Consider the following 20,582-nt stretch of genomic DNA (forward strand, 5'->3'; position numbering starts at 1 on the left):
TGGAAGACTAATATTTTCATTTTGAATAAATGCTCCTTAATTTTGCCCCATCAAATGAGTTGTTTGGGGGTTTTTTGTCCTGTACAATGTAAAAAAAAAAGCCAAACCAAAACTAAACATCCTTCTCTGCTTGCACTGCTTCAATTTAAGTGACATTTTCAATTGGTGTGTTTAATTATTGCTGCTCTCTGTTCAGCCCCAGAAAGTCTGTGTTTCCTTGGAAGGCAATGTGAGTGTTTTCTGCTCACAGCTGGAGACAGGCATGTTTTACACAGTTACCAGAGGGACTGATGATGATCCAAGGGGTTTTTGGCTTAAGAGTGCTGCAGCTAAACAACTTAGTGTTCTCTCTTTAGAGAGACTTGCAAGGTCTAATTCTCTTCCTGGGAGCTTCCTGCCATTTAATTAGCTCCAAACCTAATCTAATAGCCTGAATTTTATTGACAGTTATTTAGTTATCCCAATTCATTCTATGTTTTTTTCAGTGACTTATTTCAGACTATTCTCTAAAACCAGAAAGCCAGGTCACTATTTTTATTGTCTTGAAATTCAGTGTTGTCAGAAGTTAGAGGAACAGACAGAACTTTGGCTCCTCTGCACAGCTCCCCAGTCACATACAGATTCAGCCTCCTGTATATCTTGGTTTTGCTATTCCATAGTCAGGGTTTTGTAAAGTAATATTTTTAGGGTGATTGTGCCACATTGTAAAATAATTGATAAGAAAAGATTCAGCAGAGGGGAATTGGAACAAATGGGGTTTTCATCCACTCATCTTTCATCTCTGGAGGCAGCCTGACTTTCAGCTGCTTTAATTTCTCTTAGCTACGATTATCACATGGCAAAAGAAGGCATTTTAAACTTTCTCAGAAGCCTGTTTTCCTCAGGCATCCAGCAGTTTATCAAAACCTTATTAACTGAGAGACTTTCTTCTGAGGATTCAAACCAACCTGATTTTTCCAACTCTTGAATTTCTGAATGTTTTGCAATTGAACTAATGCATTTTCCTTGATGTAACAAGTTTAGAAGGTACAGAGACTGGTACTGGTGATAATAAACAGCCCTGGGTAATTTCTACTGGAAATCACTAAGACAATTAAAATAGCAGATGTGTAACTAACTTAGATATGGCACTTTTCTGGTTTAAATTGCACCTTTCTGAGTCTAGAAAATCATACTGAGAACAGGCCTGCAGAGAAGGGCTTGGGGTAATGAGAAGCTCAATGTAAGCTGGCAGTGTGCACTTGCAGCCCAGAGCCTGCCAATCCCCGGGGCAGCAGGTGGAGGGAGGGGATTCTGCCCCTCTGCTGCGCTCTGCTGAGACCCTGCCTGCAGTGCTGGGACCAGCTTTGGAGCCTTCAGCACAGCAGAGACATGGACCTGTTGGAGCAGGACCAGAGGAGGCCACTGCAATGATGGGAGGGCTGGAAGCCCTCTGCTGTGATGTCAGGCTGAGAGAGTTGAGGTTGTTCAGCCTGGAGAAGAGAAGGCTCCAGGAAGACCTTCTGGTGGCCTTTCAGAAATTAAAGGGGCTGATGAGAAAGCTGGGGACAGACTTTTGAGCAGGGCCTATGTGACAGGACAAGGGGTGATGGTTTGAACTCAAAGAAGGAAATTTAGACTGGTGAGAAGGAAGAAATTCTTCAGTGTGGAAGAGGTGAACCACTGGCCCAGGCTGCCCAGAGAGGTGGTAGATGGTGGTAGATCCCTGACAGTATTCCAGGTCAGGTTGTGTGGGGCTCTGAGCAACCTGCTCTAGCTGCAGATATCTCTGCTGACTACAGAGGCATTGGACTAGATGACCTTTAAAGGCTGCTTCCAACCCAAGTGGTTCTATGATTGTATGGTATGACAGACATGGGAATTTGACGCTGCCATACAGAGACACAACCTGCTTGAAAATATTTGTGAAGTGTTTTGTAGGAGACTGATAAATTTACAACACCATGAGTCAGGAGAGTTGCCTTCTTTTGGGGCTCTCCATCCTCATTACCTTGTTTTGGTGATGTTTTTTATGTAAGAGAAGCTAACAAATATAAATGAAGAAGGCTGTGCTGGTTGTGATTCAACACAGTCAGTGTCCCATAAATCTATTCTTGCACTGCTTACAAAAAGGTTTGTAGAGCAACCTATTTTTTGCCTGGTAAATCATGCTCAGGAGCTGCTGCCAGAAAGGCAGCTTCAAGCCTGTGTTCAGTTAACATGAATCATAAAGTGGTTTTGTGATCCATAGTGGACATGAGATTCCTTTTAAGCCACTATGCTACTCCATGGAGCATATAATGCTGACTATACCCTTAGTAATCTGCATGTTGGGCCCCAGAGTTGTTAAATGGCTCAATTCTGGTAGCAAACTGATCCAGAAGTTTTTTGATTGAATAATACAAATATTTTAAACCCTTGACAGTCCATAGGCACTGTGATTTCTGAGTTTTAATGGTTCTGGGATAGAGTTTTATTTAGGTAGTTGCCACTAAAAAGGTGGGGAAAACATATCTGGATATTCTTCTTTGAAAATAGTGTGTCATATCTGTAAAGCAAGGGATGAAAGACCCTGCCAGTTCCAACCCAGGCCTGTAAACTGTGTAGGTATGTGGTGGAGATTGTGTATCAGAACTGCAATGCAAAGGACAAGGCAAATGTTAACAAAGCCCCTATTCACAGAGCTCATAATCCCCCAGAAGGCCTTGTGTCTCATCTTTCTTCTTGGCACTCTGGGTAACTCTCCCATCTCCTCTGTCTGCAGAGGCTTCAAACATGTTTAGCTTTCCCTGTGGGCTTAGAGGTGGAGGCTGGATTGGATTTGGAGTGTGCTCTTGATCCTTTAAAAGCCATCAGCAAACGTCCTTCTGCTGGGGAGGAGAAAACAAGGGCTGGATGGGGGGAGAGTTTAAAAGAACTTGAAACAACTTCCTGTGAGTGGAGGAAATAGTTATCTTCCTTTGCTGTGTTAACTCAGGAACTGATTTGAGTTTCTTGAATCTGAAAATGATTCAAGAATGTGCTGTTTTCCGTGACTGGCAACTAACACATTTCAATACCTTCACAGAATTCCATTCTAGGGAGCACATCAAACTTACTGCTGCAGAGCCCTGCTCACCTACCACTGCCACAGCAGCAGCTGCTGAAGGTTGAAAACGTCCAGGCTAACAGTGTAAGGTCATCGCTTCACCTTCAACTCTCTTTGAACCTTCTTATAACTGCTAAGCAAAATAATGTTGTTCTTCTGGTGTAATTGCACAGTTTAGTGTACCTGTAAAAAAAAGAACCAAATGTGAAAGTGCTAAGAAATAGCTACAGACAATTTGAATCATTCACACAGTTTTCTATTCTTCCTTACAGAAACCAGGTTTGCTGGGAGAACCTCCAACGATGCTGCTTCAGACAGTGCTGGGAATAGGGGTAATGCCAGCAGTGAGTTCAGGCATGGGAGCCCGTGGAGAAGCTCTTAAGTGTAAATGACCTTTTCTTTCATACCAAATCAGTAGAAATGCTCTGCTTGAAGTTGAGATCAAAATGCTCAGCTCCTTTTTCCACCCCACTTCAGCTAAAGTCCCATCTTTGAACCGTATCACCACCCAGTGAGGCAGGCAGAGAGCTGGGCAATGACACATGGTATCTAGCTACATAGTGAAGCAGGGGAACAAGTTCTTTACCTATGTAACCAACTATAACCTGATTTAAGCAGCAAACAAACTATCTTGCCTTGTTGCCTGGCTTCTCTCATCTATTTGTCCGGGAGCAAAGAGTACACTGTGGCATTGGTTGAATATTTGCAGGGAGTTAAAAGTTCTGCTTGCTGAGTTACTGCCATTTTTAATACAGTTGGAATATGTAGGATGAGAAAAAATGGCCTCAAATTGCACCAAGGCAGGTTTAGGTTGGATGTTACAAACTTATTCCCTGAAGGGTTTCTCACCACAGCTATTAAACCATGTTGCCCAGTGCCATGTCCACACGTTTCTTGAATACCTCCAGGGATGGTGACTCCACCACCTCTGTGGGCAGCCTGTTCCAATACCTGACCACTTTTGCAGGAAAGAAATTGTTCCTAATTTCCAACCTAAACCTCTTCTGGCACAATTTCAGGTCATTTCCTCTAATTCTATCACCTGATTCTAGGGAGAAGAGACTCCACCCCACTCCAACCTCCTTTCAAGGAATTGTAGAGCAATGAGGTCTCCCCTCAGTTTCCTCTTCTCCAGGTTAAACAACTGCAGTTTCCTTAGCTGCTCCTCACCAGCCCTGTTCTCCAGACTCTTCACCAGCTTTGCTGCCCTTCTCTGAACCCACTCCAGGACTTCAATGTCCTTCTTGGAGTGAAGGGCCCAAAACTGAACCCAGGATTCAAGGTGTGGCCTCACCAGTGCCCGGTATGTGGGCACAGTCACTTCTCTGCTGGTCACAGTCTTGCTGATCCAGGCCAGGATCCTGTTGGCCTTCTTGGCCACCTGAGCACACTGCACACTTCTTACCTCAGTGAATGTTTAAGAGTCAGGGTTTTCCTCTGTTATATTAGCTTTATGTGGATTTGTTTGCTCCTGGGAGGGTGAAAGAATACAAACTATCACCAGAATGCAGTGTTCCAGGAGAGCTGTAAGCCAGACCTCTCAATGTTTTTCTCATCACTTAGTAAAAACCACAAACAAAACCTACCGATAAATCTTGTCTAACAGCAAAGTTTCTCCGTTTATGGTCGACTGCAGCATCTAATCTGCCTCCAATTCCAACAGCAGCAGCAGCCGCAGCAGCAGGGATGGGCATGCTGCCATTCTTCCCGAATCAGCACATTGTTGGACAAGCTCTGCCAGGGCAAAACAACGCTCCGGAGAAACAGGCGACTCCCGAAGCCGTGGTGCCGGCATCCCAGCCTTACCATCAGACCCTGACAAACCTTCCTGCAGGAGCTTTGCGGGCTGGCCAGGCCAAACAGAACCCACTGAAAAGCACTGAGATCAGTTTGGGGGTAAGGAACTTGGAGTGCAGATCTTCTCCTTGTTTTGCTCTTGTGCTTGGGTTGCGTCAGTATTTCAATGTGGAAGAGTTAATTTCAACTGCTTCTTGTAGTTCTCCACTCTAGAATGTGCTAGATCACAGGATCATCCATGAGACATTTTAAGGTCATTGCAGTTATGAATAATAAGGAGAGAACAATAATGCTCTTTGGTGGTCCAAATGAATTCACAACGGACTCTTTTTACTGTGCTGGAGGGGGTCTTTTTTTTTTCCCCATGTCTGTGCCTCTCATAGTATTTGATGATGAAATTATCTGCAGGGCAAAGACTAAAAACTGAACTTGTGGTGGAATTTTGTGCCTAATCAAGAGCAGTTCTGGTGGTATGTAGGGCCTTTGGGTTTCCTCTTGTCCTCTTGGTGTGTATATATATATATTTGTATTTTCCATTCTTAATCCATACCCTCTTAGCCATAGCTGACATTTTCTTAGTCTCTATCAGTTTTAACATTTATTCTTTTGAAGGCAGGGGATGGGAGGCTTGATGAGATGGGATTTAGATTGAACCAGAATGGTCATTAACAGATTTAATTTTCTTGTAATCTATGTAAATACTTTGACATTTACTTGGAAACCTGTGGTTAATTCAGCTCAGATCTGTGTTTCATGGCATATTTTCTGAGTCATTTGAAGTGATCCAAGATCTCCAATATTGGTGGTTGCCTTTCTTAGCTTGGGTAGATTTAGTCCTACTTCAGGAGGTATGCTTTTCATTCTTTACATCAGTTTTTACTGTAAGGAAGTGGAGTTTGACCTGTGTATAGACCCACATGGATAAAATGCATAGGATGTATGGATATACATATGTAAAACCAGTGTTTTATTTCAGCATTTCATTCAGTAAAAAGGAAATGCAATTAAACCATGAGCAGTTTGAATAATCAATTATTTTCTATGAATCCTGTTTACCAGGAAAGGTTCTTCTTTGAAAGCCTGGTAGATTGTTTCTTTTCCTGCATCAAGAGAAGGGGAAGTGGTCTCAATTTCCACAAAGAATGTGGACTCCACCACCTCCCTGATCAGCCTGCGTCAGGCCTTGACAACCCTTGTGGGGAAGAAATTGTTCCTCTTGTCCAACCTAAACCTCATCTGGTGCAACTTAAGGCTGTTTCCTCTTGTCCTGTCACTTGTTCCTGTGGAGAAGAGACCAACACCCACCTGGTTCAACCTCCTCTCAGGGAGTTGCAGAGAGCCAGAATGTCTCCCCTCAGCTTCCTTTTCTCCAGGCTGAGCAACCCCAGTTCCCTCAGCTGCTCCTCACCAGCCCTGTTCTCCAGACCCTTCACCAGCTTTGTTGCCTTTCTCTGGACCTGCTGCAGCATCTCAATGTCCTTTTAGGAGTGAGTGGCCTAAAACAAAAGGCAATATTCAAGATGTAGATTCACCAGTGCCACATACAGGGGGACAATAATTTCTCAAAGCCATGTTGTAGTGGCAGATCTCAGACAGGGTCATATCTTCAGGGCTGATTTCTCCTTCATTTGCTTGTGACTCTGAGTGAGAAGAGTTTGCTTAATGCTAACACCTTGCATCTGGGGTCATTCAGGTGATTATTGTTCATTTACTTGACTGTAAAAAGTTTTGTTTGATTGATTTTGTAAATATCCTTTAGTACCTTACACTCTGAAAAGAAAGGTTCATACAAACCCCTCTGGCCACCAGAACATAAAGACATGGTGTCCGGATAGCTGTCCCAAATATATCCGTTTTCCTGTGGCATTCCAGAGGGCTCAGCTTTTTTCAGACTCCTGCAGGGACATTTACCCTGCTTTCTGGCAAAGAGTGTCCAAGTACTGTGCACACTGACCTGTCCCCTTCTTTTACAGACCCCCTTGAAAAAGCAGACTTCACTGCTGGGAGAGCCACCAAAAGAAATACGTCTTAGTACCAACCCCTACTTGAATTTGGCAAGTGTGTTGCCTGGTTTATGTCTTCCAGGTAAGCAAACTTACAGAATCATAGAATTGTTTTGGTTGCAAAGGAGCTCTAAGATCATGAAGTCCAACTATCAATACAACATCATGTCCCAGATACAATACAACAGATACAATACAACAGATACAATACAACATGTCCCAGAGTGCCATGGCCGCAGGTTTCATGAACACCTCCAGGGATGGTGGCTCCACCACCTCCCTTGGGCAGCCTGTTCCAATGCCCATTGGGTCAGGGTTCCTTGACCAGGGTGTGACAAGTGATGGTTGTGTTTGCCAGGGAATTCCAATGACCACTGGAAAGCTGCCGTAAGATTGTGATGTAATCTATCCTCAGAATCAATATTGTATCGGGAGAGAGGAAATCTTCAGAGTTAATCATAGAATTGTTTAGGCTGGAAGAGAACTTTAAAATCATTGAGTTCAACCATTAACTCATCAATCCATGGCTACCACTAAACCATGTCCCTCAGCAACACATCTACACAGCTTTGAAACCACTCCAGGGATGGGGACTCCACCACTGCCCTGGGCAGCCTCTTCCGGGAATTGACAACTCTTTCAGCAAAGAAATTGTTCTTCATGTCCAACCTAAACCTCCCCTGGTGCAACTTGAGGCCAGTTCCTCTTGTCTTGTTCCTTGGGAGAAGAGACCAACCCCCACCTGGTTCCATCCTCCTTTCAGAGAGTTGTAGAGAGCCACAAGGTCTCCCCTAAGCCTCCTTTTTCTCCAGGCTGAACAACCCCAATTCCCTCAGCTGCTCCTCACAAGCCTTGTGCTCTAGACCCTTCATCAGCTTCACTGCCCATTAGGCTGTGCTCAAGGTGTTGTCTCACCACCTCAGTAAATAATGGGGTCACTGACAGGGACAAACTTCTAGAAAGCCTTTCAATTATTAGTAGCACAGGTTAATTTTGAGCACAGCCTAATGTCAAGTAGCAAATTTCTCTTGTAGTCCAAGGAGATTGCCAAAGAAGGTTGCCACTGAAGCTGTGCAGTTAATGCCAGCCCTGTATTTGTTGTGTTCCAAGCAGCAATTGCCAGCAAAGCCTCCAGCCCACCGCAGCAGAGCAGCCTTTCGAACAACATTGTGGATGCTGCTGTGTCTCAGGGACCTACATCACAACATGGAGTGGAAAACTATTTTAATTACTCTCAACATCATGGGGAGTACTCCCAGGTATGTTGTTTTGTAGCACTTTCTTTAGAAGCCTGGTTTGTTCAGAGCTCTGGTACCAGGATTTTTGGCAGATAGGAGCTCAGAGAGCCCTCCCTGGGCTGCTTGTTGGTTTTCTCTGTGTACTCTTAGTGCACTTACTGTAACACATAGAATGTTTTAGGTTGGAAGGCACTTTTAAAGGCCACCTAGTCCAACCCCCATACAGTCAGCAGGGACATTTGCAACTACAGCAGGTTGCTCAGAGCCCCAGACAGCCTGACCTGAAATGGTTCCAGGGATGTAGCTTCTATTACCTCTCTGGGCAGCCTGGGCCAGTGTCTCACCACCCTCAGTGTATAACATTTCTTCCTTCTGCCTAGGCTAAGTCTCCCCTGTTTTAGTTCAGACCATCACCTGTAGTCCTGTCAGAACAGGCCCTGCTCAAAAAATTGTCTCCATCCTTCCTATAAGACTTCTTTGAGGGGGGGTGGTCTGATGTAGTCTGATAGCTCTGCATGGAGTTGAACTGCATTGCCCAACAACATGGACCACTCTTCAGCAGTTCCTAGGCTTTCCTAACAAGCCCTATCCTTTTCTTCAGGCTGAAGCTTGTAAGTTCTTTTTCCTGAGAGTTCCTCTCTTTCAGTGTAGAGAATAGATTTAGCACAAAGTACATCTAATGCCAATAAAAAAAAAGCCTTCAGACATTCCCTGCTGCAGTGTTGCAACTGTGAAAAGATTGCTTCTTGAGAACCTGAACTCAGTGCAGCCAGCTGAAAAATTACTCTCTTACAACTTCTGACTTGGCTTTTGTCTGTCTTCAAAACTATGAAGTTTTCCTCTTTCTCTTCACAAGAAGTTTTCAGCTTTTCCTGACCTTTGGCTAGATCCCAGAGAAGAGGGTGTTCTGTCTACCAGAAGTTCCTGTGTGGCTTGGGGAATGTTTGCAGTCTGTGCCAGCTGGTTTCTCTGCATGCAGTTCCTTCACCCATGCCTCCCTGGCTGATCAGAGCATGGGTTTTAAGGTGGAGGACTGGAGAGTGTTGCAGTACTGAGAGCAAGTTTCACAGCCATCAGGGCACTCAGAAAGAACATTTCCCTGTGTTCATTGTCTGTCACTAGTCTGTGGAGAGATAGAATGGTTTAGGGATCAAATATGAGAACTGGATTGTAGTGCCCTCAGGTTATCAGTATGAAAGTCCTGGGTCTGCACTGACACCCCCACCCTGGTTCTGCTGTAGGTCTCCTCCTGTCGTGTCCCCATCACTATGTCCTCCCCAGTGTTGCCTGATCTCTCCTCCCACTGCAGGGAGACAAAAACAAATTGTGCCCTCCTCTCCTAGGTTGCTGGCATAGAAATCTGTGTTGCTCCAAGCCTCCTGAGACAGAGCAGGGCTGTTAGAGTTAGTTGAGTCTGGAGGACAGACAGTGGGACGCATGGGTGGGTACAGGGATGGTTTTGTATATAGGAAGGTCTTAGCTTGGCCAGGGAGGGGTGGAGGGGGTGGGTTTGCTGCATGATGGTTGCTGCAGTACAGAGCTTTGCCAGGAACCAGACCCATCTCCTACTTGGGTCAGATCTGGTGAGAGTTGTGGGTTAGGGAAGCGAGAGTGATGTCCTGTGGATGTTGTGCTGTGTGGTTCATGGAAGCACTAAGGTAGTGTTGAATATTGTGTTTGAGCAGTGGCTTTACAACCATTTTGATGTCTCCTGGAACTGGTTCCTAACCCCGGTTCTGTAAAAAACTTTCAAAAAATAATAATCACTGGTGGTGTAGGATGAGTGAGATTAATGTGTCTTTAATAACATGAAGGACTCAAATGGTGTCACTCGGGTGCAGAGGTGCCACATGTCACATTCATATAATCATAGAATTATTTTGGTTGGAAGAGACCTCCAAGACATCAAGTGCAACCATCAGCCTAAGACCACCATGGCCATGAAACCATGTCCCAAAGTGCCATGGCCACACATTTTTTGAACACCTCTAAGGATAGTGAATCTACCACCTCCCAAGTTACATTTAGAATAGAATAGAATAAACCAGGTTGGAAGAGACCTTCAAGATCATCATGACCAACCCATCAGCCAATCCAACCCACCTAAACAACTAACCCATGGCACCAAGCACCCCATCAAGTCTCCTCCTGAACACCTCCAATGACGGCGACTCCACCACCTCCCCGGGCAGCCCATTCCAATGGGCAGTCACTCTCTCTGTGTAGAACTTCTTCCTGACATACAGCCTAAACCTCCCCTGGCGCAGCCTGAGACTGTGTCCTCTTCTGGTACTGGCTGCCTGGGAGAAGAGACCAACCTCTGCCTGTCTACAACCCCCCTTCAGGTAGTTGTAGAGAGCAATAAGGTCACCCCTGAGTCTCCTCCTCTCCAGGCTAAGCAACCCCAGCTCCCTCAGCCTCTCCTCATAGGGCTTGTGTTCCAAACCCCTCACCAACTTTGTTCCCTTCTCTGGACTCGTTCCAGCAAGTCAACATCCTTCCTGAACTGAGGGGCCCAGAACTGGACACAGTACTTGAGGTGTGGCCTAACCAGTGCAGTGTACAGGGGCACAATGACCTCCCTGCTCCTGCTGGCCACACTGTTCCTGATGCAGGCCAGGATGCCATTGGCCCTCTTGGCTGCCTGGGCACACTGCTGGCTCATGTTCAGCCTACCATCGACCAGCACCCCCAAGTCCCTCTCTACCTGGCTGCTCTCCAGCCACTCTGACCCCAGCCTGTAGCACTGCATGGGGTTGTTGTGGCCAATGTGCAGAACCCGGCACTTGGATGTGTTAAATCTCATGCCGTTGGATTCTGCCCATCTGTCCAGCCTGTCGAGGTCCCTCTGCAGAGCCTCGCTACCCTCCAGCAGATCAACTCCTGCCCCCAGCTTGGTGTTGTCAGCAAATTTACTGATGATGGACTCAATGCCCTCATCCAGATCATCAATAAAGATGTTAAAGAGGATGGGGCCCAGCACTGATCCTTGGGGCACACCACCAGTGACTGGCCGCCAGCTGGATGTGGCACCATTCACCACCACTCTCTGGGCTCGGCCCTCCAGCCAGTTCCTAACCCAATGCAGTGTGCTCCCGTCCAAGCCATGGGCTGACAGCTTGGCCAGGAGTTTGCTGTGGGGGACGGTGTCAAAGGCCTTGCTGAGGTCCAGGTTGACTACATTCATCAGGCTTCCCACATCCACCAGGTCGGTCACCTGATCATAGAAGGAGATCAGGTTGGTCAGGCAGGACCTGCCCTTCCTAAATCCATGCTGGCTAGGCCTGATCCCTTGGCCATCCTGTAAGTGCTGTGTTATTGCACTCAGGATGACCTGTTCTATAGTCTTGCCTGGCACTGAGGTCAGGCTGACAGGCCTGTAATTCCCTGGCTCATCCAACCAGCCCTTCTTGTGGATGGGCACCACGTTGTCCAGCTTCCAGTCTTCTGGGACCTCGCCAGTGAGCCAGGACAACTGAAAAATGATGGAGAGTGGCTTGGCCAGCTCATCTGCCAGCTCTCTCAGCACCCTAGGATGGATCCCATCCGGTCCCATGGACTTGTGGGGATCCAAGCTGCTGAGGAGAGCTCCAACTACCTGCTCCTTTTGTATCCTTCCTTCCATTCCTCACATTCCACTGTGCTTGTGTCTGCTGCCAAGGCAGTGGTGCCTTGTGTGTCTTCACTTCATGTAGTTTTCAAGGTTTGTTTTGAGCTTTATCACTGGTGTCAAACATGTTTTGATGCTTCACGGAGAGCTTTGTCTTTTAGTCCCTGTCAGGTCCTGCAAGGCCCTAAGAAATGTTGTCGTTTAAAGCCATCATAGTAAGACAGCTAATGGGAAGAGGTTTTTTTTCCTCCTCTATAGGAGGCTGTTCAGCAGTGGTATCAGCATTATGCTCAGGCATATAACTCTACCCAGGCAAGAGTTGATGACTTTGAAAATGAAGCCTCTGAGGTGAGAAATCCTTTTATTCTCTTCCTGTCTCCATTGGCTGTTTCACCCATCAGCTGTGAAGGTGCTTTTGGACTCCAGACACCTGCTTTGTTTGCTGGGAGTGGCCGCTGCCATTTGTTCTGCAGAAATAAGGGGCTGGAGAGTGGGGGTGGAGTGGCACTGTATGGTCACCTTCTGCAGGGCAGTCCCTCCAGGACTCATACTCACGCTTTTGATTGTGTCTGGCATAAATATTCCTCTCTAAAATCCTGCAGTAAAAATACTCCTGCCAAGAAAGAGCACACCACAACCTTGTTTCCCATAGAATCAGAAAGTGGACTGGGTTGGAGGGGGCCTTAAAGATCATCTAATTCCAACCCCAACCTCCCCAAAATGGGCAGGGACACCTCCCACTAGCATAGGCTGCTCAAGGCTTCATCCAGCCTGGCCTTGAACAGCTCCAGGGAGGGGGCATCCACGACCTTCCCCTGGGCAACCTGTCCAGTGTCTCACCAATGAGGAATGATCCTTTCCTGAAGGATCATTTTATTCCACAGCCTGAGATTTCAGTGACCAGTGAGAAACACTGTAAGGAATTAAGTCCAGTAAATATCCTTCAAATCCCCCATCTGACTCTAGAAATTGCTGCATGCCTGAGCTGCTGTGCACTGCATGCTCCTCCTAGCAACTGTGACTCAGAGATTTTCATTCCTGCTGAGTGCCCGTTGCTTTATCAACTGAAAAATTATTCATTACACCATTTCCTTTCAACTTCTGGTTGATGATGGATCCCATTCTGCATCTAGGAGTCAACAGGTGGACTTTACCCAGACTACAGAACCTGCTTGCAGGTCATGCCAACACTTTACAGTGGAGCCCAGGGATCACACCAGCCAGGCAGCTTGCACCTTCCTCCACAAAGCCCATTAAAGAAGGTGAGAGGAGAGATCCAGCCTGATCCAGCGGCTGGTGGAAGCACTTCTTATTTGTCTTGTGCTGCCACCGAGTGGACTTTGGTCTCACAAGACAAAGCAGAGCTTTTCTACCACAGCTCCTCAGCATCCTGGGCTGCTCCTCAGGACCACTCGCAGTTCTGCTGGATGTGATAAATAAAAGCAGTGGTTGAGCAAGGTGAGCCAGTGCCAGACCCCCTCAGAGCCCTCCAGCACCCTGGAGATCAATGCTCCTCAGTGCCTGCAAACAACCAAAACCCCTAGGCAAAGAGAGGCTGGATGTTTGTGAGCTAAACCTTTTGGAGAGATGGTGTTTGTGAGGGTGGATGTGCAAATCCCCACGAAGGAGACAAAGCAGGAAGTGAACAAAGGAGGCGGGGAATTCACCCTGGTTGTAGAGGTTTTGCAGTGAGTGTCACTGGGATAAGACCTTTGAAGTGGCGTTAGAAGTCAAGGCAGGGTCCAAGTTACTTACAGCCTCCACTTTGTAGTAGCCTTAACTGGAAGAGAACCAGTTTAAAATGGCTTTCATCTGAAATTATAGCAGACATTAGATAGAACTTACTACAGCCAGACTGATTGAGCAAAGCTTCCTTTATCTGCTGCACTGTGTAGACAGTTTTCATCAACAGTAGATGTGGGAGAGATGGGCAAATGCTGTGGGAGCCAGCAGGAGCAGCTCAAGTCTGACCTAGCAGGAGGCTGGTTTAATACAGACCAAGTCAGGGAGGTTAAAAGCTTTGCTCAGTCTGAACAAAAGACGACTTCTCATTTTCCAAGTACCTCAGAAATCCTGAGAACCTTATGCTGTTGTGTTGTAAGTAAACCACATTGCTCCTTAACAGACAGATTGTTGAGCTTCTGACTTTGCAAGTCCAGCTCTAGCCATGAGAGAGATGATGATCTCCCCAACTGCTGCTAGAGGGATGCTGAGCTGGCTCTCCAGCCCAACTCATGGCCCTATGCGTGATGTTCAGGAGGGTGAGAGCAGCCACAACTGAAATCAGCCGTGGCATCTGGGGGAACTTATGAGCCTCCTGCGCGGCTCTCCTCCATCATGACTTTAAAGCCCTTTGCTGCATGGAGGCAAGCAGCAGGATTCAGCACGTGATGTTCTGGCATCCAGACTTGGCATGACGTGCCTGGGTTTTGGAGGAGGTTTAGAAAGAGCCAGCGTGGTGGAGGACCTTTGGAGATCTAGTCCACCCTCGCTGCTAAAGCAGGGTCACCCAGAGGTGCCTAGGATTACAATGTCCAGGTGGGTTTGGAATTCCTCCAGAGGAGGAGAACACACAGCTGTAGGAATTCATGACTTCTGGATAGGAGACAAGGAACTGGCTTTGACATGTCTTAGGATAAAGCTGGCCAAGGCCATTGGCATGAGCTGTGAAGTCTCCAGCTGTGTGTAGCTGTGTCAGGTTCCTGACGGCTTGGATGTGACTGGAAATGAGTGACACTGTAACAGGAGAAGGAGATAGTCTGGGGTTTGATTTGAGCTTTAGTTATCTCCACTTCAAGAGGAAGGTTTGTGTGTGGAGCTGACATTGAACAGCTTGCTCAGAAGTTTGTCTTGATGCCAGATGCCATAAAAGGCAGAAAGAGAGTGGTTGGTCCCTTGACATAGATCAAATGGAAGCAGTTTGCCTCCATAGGGAGGTCCTTTGCTCTTCCCTGGAAGGAGAAAGCTAAATCTTGGTGCAAAGGACACACAGACTCTGTACTGCTTCAGTGTGTGCCTGTGTGGGTGCACTTGTTTTACCCTATGACCTTTTTCTCCTGCTTGTGTGGGCTGCATTCCAGAGGTTCAGAAAGAGCAGGACTGGAGGTCTGTATGAAGCCCACAGTGGTGATGCTGCACTCTGCTGTGTGAGCCAGGACGTAGTGGAGGGTCACAGTACACATGTGACATCCCTGTGGCTGTCAGGGAGGAACATTCTCTTTCCTCCAAGCAAGGGCCTGTTGCTGGTAACAAGTGCTGGAATGAAGCTGGACTTCACTGGGGGGTAATGTGAGTTGTCAGCGATCAACTGCTTTGCTGCTGAGATCTTCTGGGATGAGTTGGGCTCAGGAACATTTGGTCAGCTCAGCTGTTCTGATTGGGTGAAGGGAATGATGTCCCTGTTTGGAGTACTTCAGAAAACTTCACATGTTCACAATGTGAACCCCCACCCCGCAATTTTCTGATCTAGGCGACACGGTGTAGTTGAGCAGATCCAGGTGGTTGTTACAGGGCAGATGCTTCCATCTTAGTACAAAGATAAATTAGTGGCACAATAGGGGAAAGGAAGAAGTGATCAAGAACCATTGATGAGGGTAGTGGGCTCTTGTGCATGGATGGTGCTCTGATGGATTTCAGAGGAGCTGAACCTGAGAATTGCATACCCCAAGGAGCCTTCGGTGGTGGGGCAGTTTTAGGTCACCTGTGCCCTCACCAGAAACCCTCCTCTTGGGCCCTCAGGACTTTGTATTTTGCACTGAGGTTCTCCTTCACCTTGGTACCACATCTGAACTCATGTCTGCAAGTGACAGATGGCCACCCATAATCCACAGCACAGCCCCGCTTTGGCATGGCTGGAAGCCAAGTCCTTTAACATCTGACTTGCTTTTAACCCTTTCAGCTTGCCAAGAGAAAAAAAATGAGGATTGAAAGGTGGCCCATTGGTGCTTTACTTGACAGGATGATGATGTCTGGAGCTGCTGTGGTACTGCAGGGAATAGCATGGCCATGACACTACTGCTTTTTAACTGTGGAGCAGGACCACGGCAGCTCTTTGCCCTCACAAAGCCCCGTGTGTGGTGGGACACCACTGCAGTCATAACTGGGTTTTCTTTTTAGGGCCAGGGCATGGACACTGACTCATAAGCTGTGTATAGCTTGGACCTTGAAGCCAAAGGAGTCGGTCGGGCCTTTGGAGTTGGTCACTGGCTCCTGGGTCCAGCCTGGAGCTTTATTTATTGCTCTGGATCATGTGTCACTTGTTTCCTCCTTGTCCTCAGGTGGCTCCAGCACGGAGCGAGAAGCGGAGCTCCTCGTACCTCATTCCCTCCTCAGAAGCTGGCCCCATGGAGTACCTGGGCCAGCAGGCGGCGGGCTCAGCGGCACGCTACGCCGAATCCTCGCTCAAGAAGAAGCGCGTTTATTGAGACCCTTGTGCCCACCCCTGCCTCTGCGGGGTGAAGGTGGGACCTCTCTTCTTGTACCTCTGCTATTTATTGCTGCCTTAACTTCAGACAAGTCCTTCTGCTTTCTGTGTGGGGTGTGAGTATCCCAAGAGGAAGAGACCCTCTGTAAGGGCCGTTTGCCAAGGAACCGGTACGTATCGCCGTGAGGTTGGCCACAGCTCGGTAGTCTGGAGTTGCCTTCTGAAAGGCTGGGATGGTGTTACCTTGGTCACCTGCTTCTGGAAGTAGCAGTGGGCTGAGGCTGACAAAGGAACTGGGTGAGTTTTGGCAGCTTGCTGGCTGAAAGCAATAAAAATACTGAGGAGGGAACACTGAGCCATGCTCCAGTCCTCAGGCTGAGGGATGTCAAAGATGAAGTCTTGAGAGAAGTAAGGGTTGGTTTGTTTTTTTTTTTCCCCTTTTTCTTCCTTATTTTTTTAAATCAGAATGTGAGGTTGGGTTTTGGATTTTGCTTTTTTTGTTATTTTTTTTTCCCAGGATTAAGAGTTCTGCATTTACAAGCCTTTATATTTTTAATAGTTCCTCTTAATCCTGGTAGGGAGACACATACCAAATGTATTACCAGAGCCTGGCTGGTATTTTCCATAAACAGATGTCAGAAGTAAGATTCTAACCTGTGTGCTGCCTCGCAGTATCCAATTCCTTTTGGCTAGGTGACCTTGGACAATGAAATAACCTCTGTCTGCTTTTAGGCCAAGAATCCACAGCTTTGCCTTCTTGGAATTATTGATGTACAGTTTGTGAGTGCTTCTGGGTGTCAGGCAGGGCTGCTGGCAATGCTTTCAGGTTGGTGGAGCGCTGGTAAAGGTAACTGGAAGAAATCAACTGTGTGGTCTGCTTTTGCTGACTTCTGGATGGGGATGATTCAGAGTTAGAGATGTTGTTCTACTGCCCTGCTCCTCGACCTCTTTAATTCTGCATTCCTGCTCTTCACTGTATTTTCTTTTCTCCAACCATCTTAACTTTTGAGATGTGCTGCACTCCAAAGCCTGTGCACGAAGAACAGCCTGGCCCTGGTTTTCACTCCTGCTACCTATTACCCTTTGCATTAAGTTCTCCCTAAAAGAAAAGAGTCACTCCCCCATTCCAGGTGTACAGGATGGGCTCACACCCCCATGCAATGGAAACTGCAGCAGCCTGTGTGTGTGGCTGTGGCACAGCCAGCCAGTGCTGGTGACAGAGGCTGGGCTGCCTCTGCCCTATAACCAGCCTGGCTCCCCCAGGGCAGGTGGCAGCACACAGACACCATTTCCCAGTTTGATCATTGTTTCTGTTTTCTTTCGTTTGTTTAGAAGACTCTGTATTATTTTTAGCATATTCATTAAGTTGCTCTGCCTGGAGCCTTTCTTCTCTGCTGTTAATCCTTGTAGCTGGAGCCTTAGACATCACTGCTTTTGAGATCAGTGGTTGTGACAGGTAAAGTATGAGCCAGGGCACTGTGTCAGACAGCCTGGATTTGCTGCCTTGGAATTCCAGCGTGGTGAGGGTTGGAAGGGACCTCTGGAGATCATCCAGTCCAACCTCCCTGCTAAAGCAGGGGCACCCACAGCAGCTTGCCCAGGATCACAATGGCCAGCTGGGTTTGGAATCTCTCCAGATAAGGAGACTCCACGACCACTCTTGGGCAGCCTGCTGCAAATTCATTTGGCCTGAATTCACTGAGCACTGAGGCCAGAACCCAGGGCCTTTTTGCCTTGATCTTGCTGGAAAATCCTGAAGCCATTTTTTTTTTTATACTGAGGTTCTTAAACTCTGCCTTTCAAGCTTTGTGATGTGACCGTGATAGGCATTTTCAAAGCTTAAAGCCCTTCACAATCAGAATCCCCCCTCCCTCTGCAGCTGTGTGTGTGCTGCACATGCAGGCCAGCTTGAGGAGCTCTGGTGGGATTCCTTGTGTGTGTATGGATTAAAAATTGATTTGTAATAGTTTTGTTCCTCCTGTTTGTATATGCAACTTTCTCAACTTGTTACGCTTTTCAATGAAAATAAATCATTGGTTCACAGTGGAAGTGGATTTCTGTGGGAGGAAAACCACCTCTGGACTACCTTGAAATCATTATTTAAAGGAGGGAAAGGTGGTTTTGACCACAACAGGCTCTGCTCACCATTTAAACCTCTTTCTCTGTTTAATTTTAGATTAAAGAAGATAATGCACCTGGAGAAAAAAAAAATCTTTATTAGATTTGTTTGTATAAAGAGTAACAAAGTGCTTACAGATTTAAATCAGGTTCATAAGTGACATACAGGAAAAACAAAACAGGTAATACTGTAAAAATAAATCTGACCTCCTTACAGCTCATAATTACAATTTTTTTTATATATATATATATATATATTTAGCTATTTAAAGACATCTCTCTGTTATTGCCAGAACTGAGTGTCTCCTCAGAGCATTTCCAAACTTCCAGATGTGGTGGGAAAACAACTCCACCAAGTCCTACAACATGGGTCAGCAGGTTTCCAATTAAACCACTGTGCCCTGCTGAGCCTAGTCCTGGCAATAAAATGTATGTGGTCCCAGTCTGGCCCCACTGCTTTCCCTTTGGTTAACTGAATGTGGCACAAGTCCATGGCTTGAGGCTGGAAATCTAATTAAAGACCAAAGTGTCATCTTAGGCCCAGTGAAGGGCTGCACTGCATTGCTCAACTCAGTTGATGTGTTGGCCAAATCTTCCACCAAAAATGGTGGGCTGGGTGGCACCACTGATAACAAGAAGACTGTTCGCTGTGTTTGAGGAGGAGTCCTCTCCTGGGAACACATCCTTGGTGGCTCAGTCCTTTAACTCTGTGTGGGGCATGCTCCCTTAGGTTCTGTACACAGCTCCATTCCGTTTCTGTCTCCAGAGTAACTTATTTCCTGCTCCCCTCTCACTTGCAGCAGAAGCTGCCAGCATCATGTGTGCAGGTGCAACAGCAACAGGAAGAGTGGAAGCTGCAGCAGGTGGAAAGGGGTAAGGTGGGAAGGGAGGGCTGAGCTGGGAACAGCAAAGAGATTTATGCAGAAAGCAGGTGTTGCAGTGGAATGGTTAAAAACCCCATCAAGCACAACGATTCTGTCTGGGGCTGGGGTTTTTAACAGGACACAAAGAAATTTTCAGTCAGATACAAGAGCTCAGAACTGCAGGGTGGTAATGAGCTGATGAATTTCTGTCTTCTCTGGATTTTTATGCCACAGTTGGGGAGGTTTTTTTACGAAAATTTAAGTGCACATGAAAGATATTTTTTTAAAACCTCCTCAAAAATTCCATAAAAATGATTAACTTGCCTTCTCCAAGCCTACTAGTTTAGCTCTCCAGGGAATGAAAGTGTGCACAGCAGGCTCCTTTGCCATGCTGCAGCTTGGACTGCAGCACATCTTTCGGCTCGCATTCATCAGGATGCTCCCAGCTGGATGAAGATCAAAGCTACCTTCTGCTAACAGCAGCAAAACCCAAAAAGTTAAGCTGTTGTTTCTGCCACCTTTAAATTAATTTGATCCAACTGTTGGCTAAAATTAATAAAGGAAAACTGTTGGCAAAAGAATCCTTTAAACCACATTAGCACAGTCAGGATACAACAGGAAATAACAGCAGTTAAAAAAACCCAAAACAAACTAGAGTGTCTGGGGCAGTGATATTTGGACACACATTTGAAGTACTGACAGTATTAAAAAAAAACCAACCCAACAGGTAATTACATTTTACTCATAATTGTTTCAAAGCCTTGAATCAGATTGTGAAAGGTTATCCGTTCGTCGTGCTTGAAGATCCAGCACTTCCTCATCAGCTGGTCCACCTAACAAGCACAAAAAGAGACATTTTTAAAGGCTCTCTGACACATTTCATTGGGTTTTCCACTCGACAGAAAGGATTCTCACTGATGGGAAATGAATGACTCTGTTTAGAAACTTCCTGTGTTTGGTGTGGTTGCTCCAAACTAGACCAGTCATGGAGTAGACTCAGAATTGGTTTGGTTGGAAGAGACCTTTAAAATCATGGAGTTCAACCCCACATATCCACAGCTTTGAAACCCCTCCAGCAATGGGGACTCCACCATTGCCCCAGGCAGCCTGAGCCAGGCCTTGACAACCCTTCTGGGAAGAAATTACTCCTCACGTCCAACCTGGTGCAACTTGAGGCCATTTTCTCATGTCCTATTGCTTGTTTTTGGGAGAAGAGACTAAACCCGACCTGGCTCAAACCTCTCCTGTACAGAGCCAGAAGGTCTCCCCTCAGCCTCTTCTCCAAATTAAGCCCACTTCCCTCATCTGCTCCTCATGGAACTTACTCTCTAGACCCTTAGCCAGCTTCATTGCTTTGATCCTACCAGCAGAGGGCTTCCAGCCCTACCATTATTGCTGTGGTCTCTTCTGGCCCCGTTCCAACAGGTTCATGGCCCTGCTGTGCAGAGGGCTCTGGAGCTGGT

General features: G+C 46.7%; 2 protein-coding genes across 12 annotated transcripts in view; one reads left to right on the forward strand and one right to left on the reverse strand.

Moving 5' to 3' along the window:
- RAVER2 (ribonucleoprotein, PTB binding 2) overlaps positions 1-18,372 on the forward strand; it is a 46,363-nt gene extending 27,991 nt beyond the window's left edge. For 2 of the 6 annotated variants that reach the window (XM_068140823.1, XM_068140827.1), the window contains exons 7-14: positions 3,047-3,151; positions 3,340-3,451; positions 4,731-4,963; positions 6,838-6,949; positions 7,981-8,126; positions 11,974-12,063; positions 12,849-12,977; positions 15,993-18,187. In XM_068140823.1, coding sequence (XP_067996924.1) covers positions 3,047-3,151; positions 3,340-3,451; positions 4,731-4,963; positions 6,838-6,949; positions 7,981-8,126; positions 11,974-12,063; positions 12,849-12,977; positions 15,993-16,139 — 1,074 coding nt within the window. In that variant the 3' untranslated portion in view covers positions 16,140-18,187. Of the gene's footprint in view, positions 1-3,046; positions 3,152-3,339; positions 3,452-4,730; positions 4,964-6,837; positions 6,950-7,980; positions 8,127-11,973; positions 12,064-12,848; positions 12,978-15,992; positions 18,188-18,314 lie in introns of those variants that run through there. The other 4 variants (XM_068140824.1, XM_068140825.1, XM_068140828.1 and 1 more) reach the window with 4 other exon arrangements.
- Positions 18,335-20,582, reverse strand: part of JAK1 (Janus kinase 1) — a 99,237-nt gene continuing 96,989 nt past the window's right edge. For all 6 annotated transcript variants that reach the window (XM_068140817.1, XM_068140819.1, XM_068140820.1 and 3 more), the window contains one exon: positions 18,335-19,952. In XM_068140817.1, the coding sequence (XP_067996918.1) occupies positions 19,851-19,952 (102 nt within the window). In that variant the 3' untranslated portion in view covers positions 18,335-19,850. The remainder of the gene's footprint in view (positions 19,953-20,582) is intronic.

This window comes from Melanerpes formicivorus, unplaced genomic scaffold (genome assembly GCF_026170545.1).
Source record: "Melanerpes formicivorus ecotype bairdi unplaced genomic scaffold, bMelFor1.0.p_v2 SCAF_7, whole genome shotgun sequence".
NCBI lineage: Eukaryota > Metazoa > Chordata > Aves > Piciformes > Picidae > Melanerpes > Melanerpes formicivorus.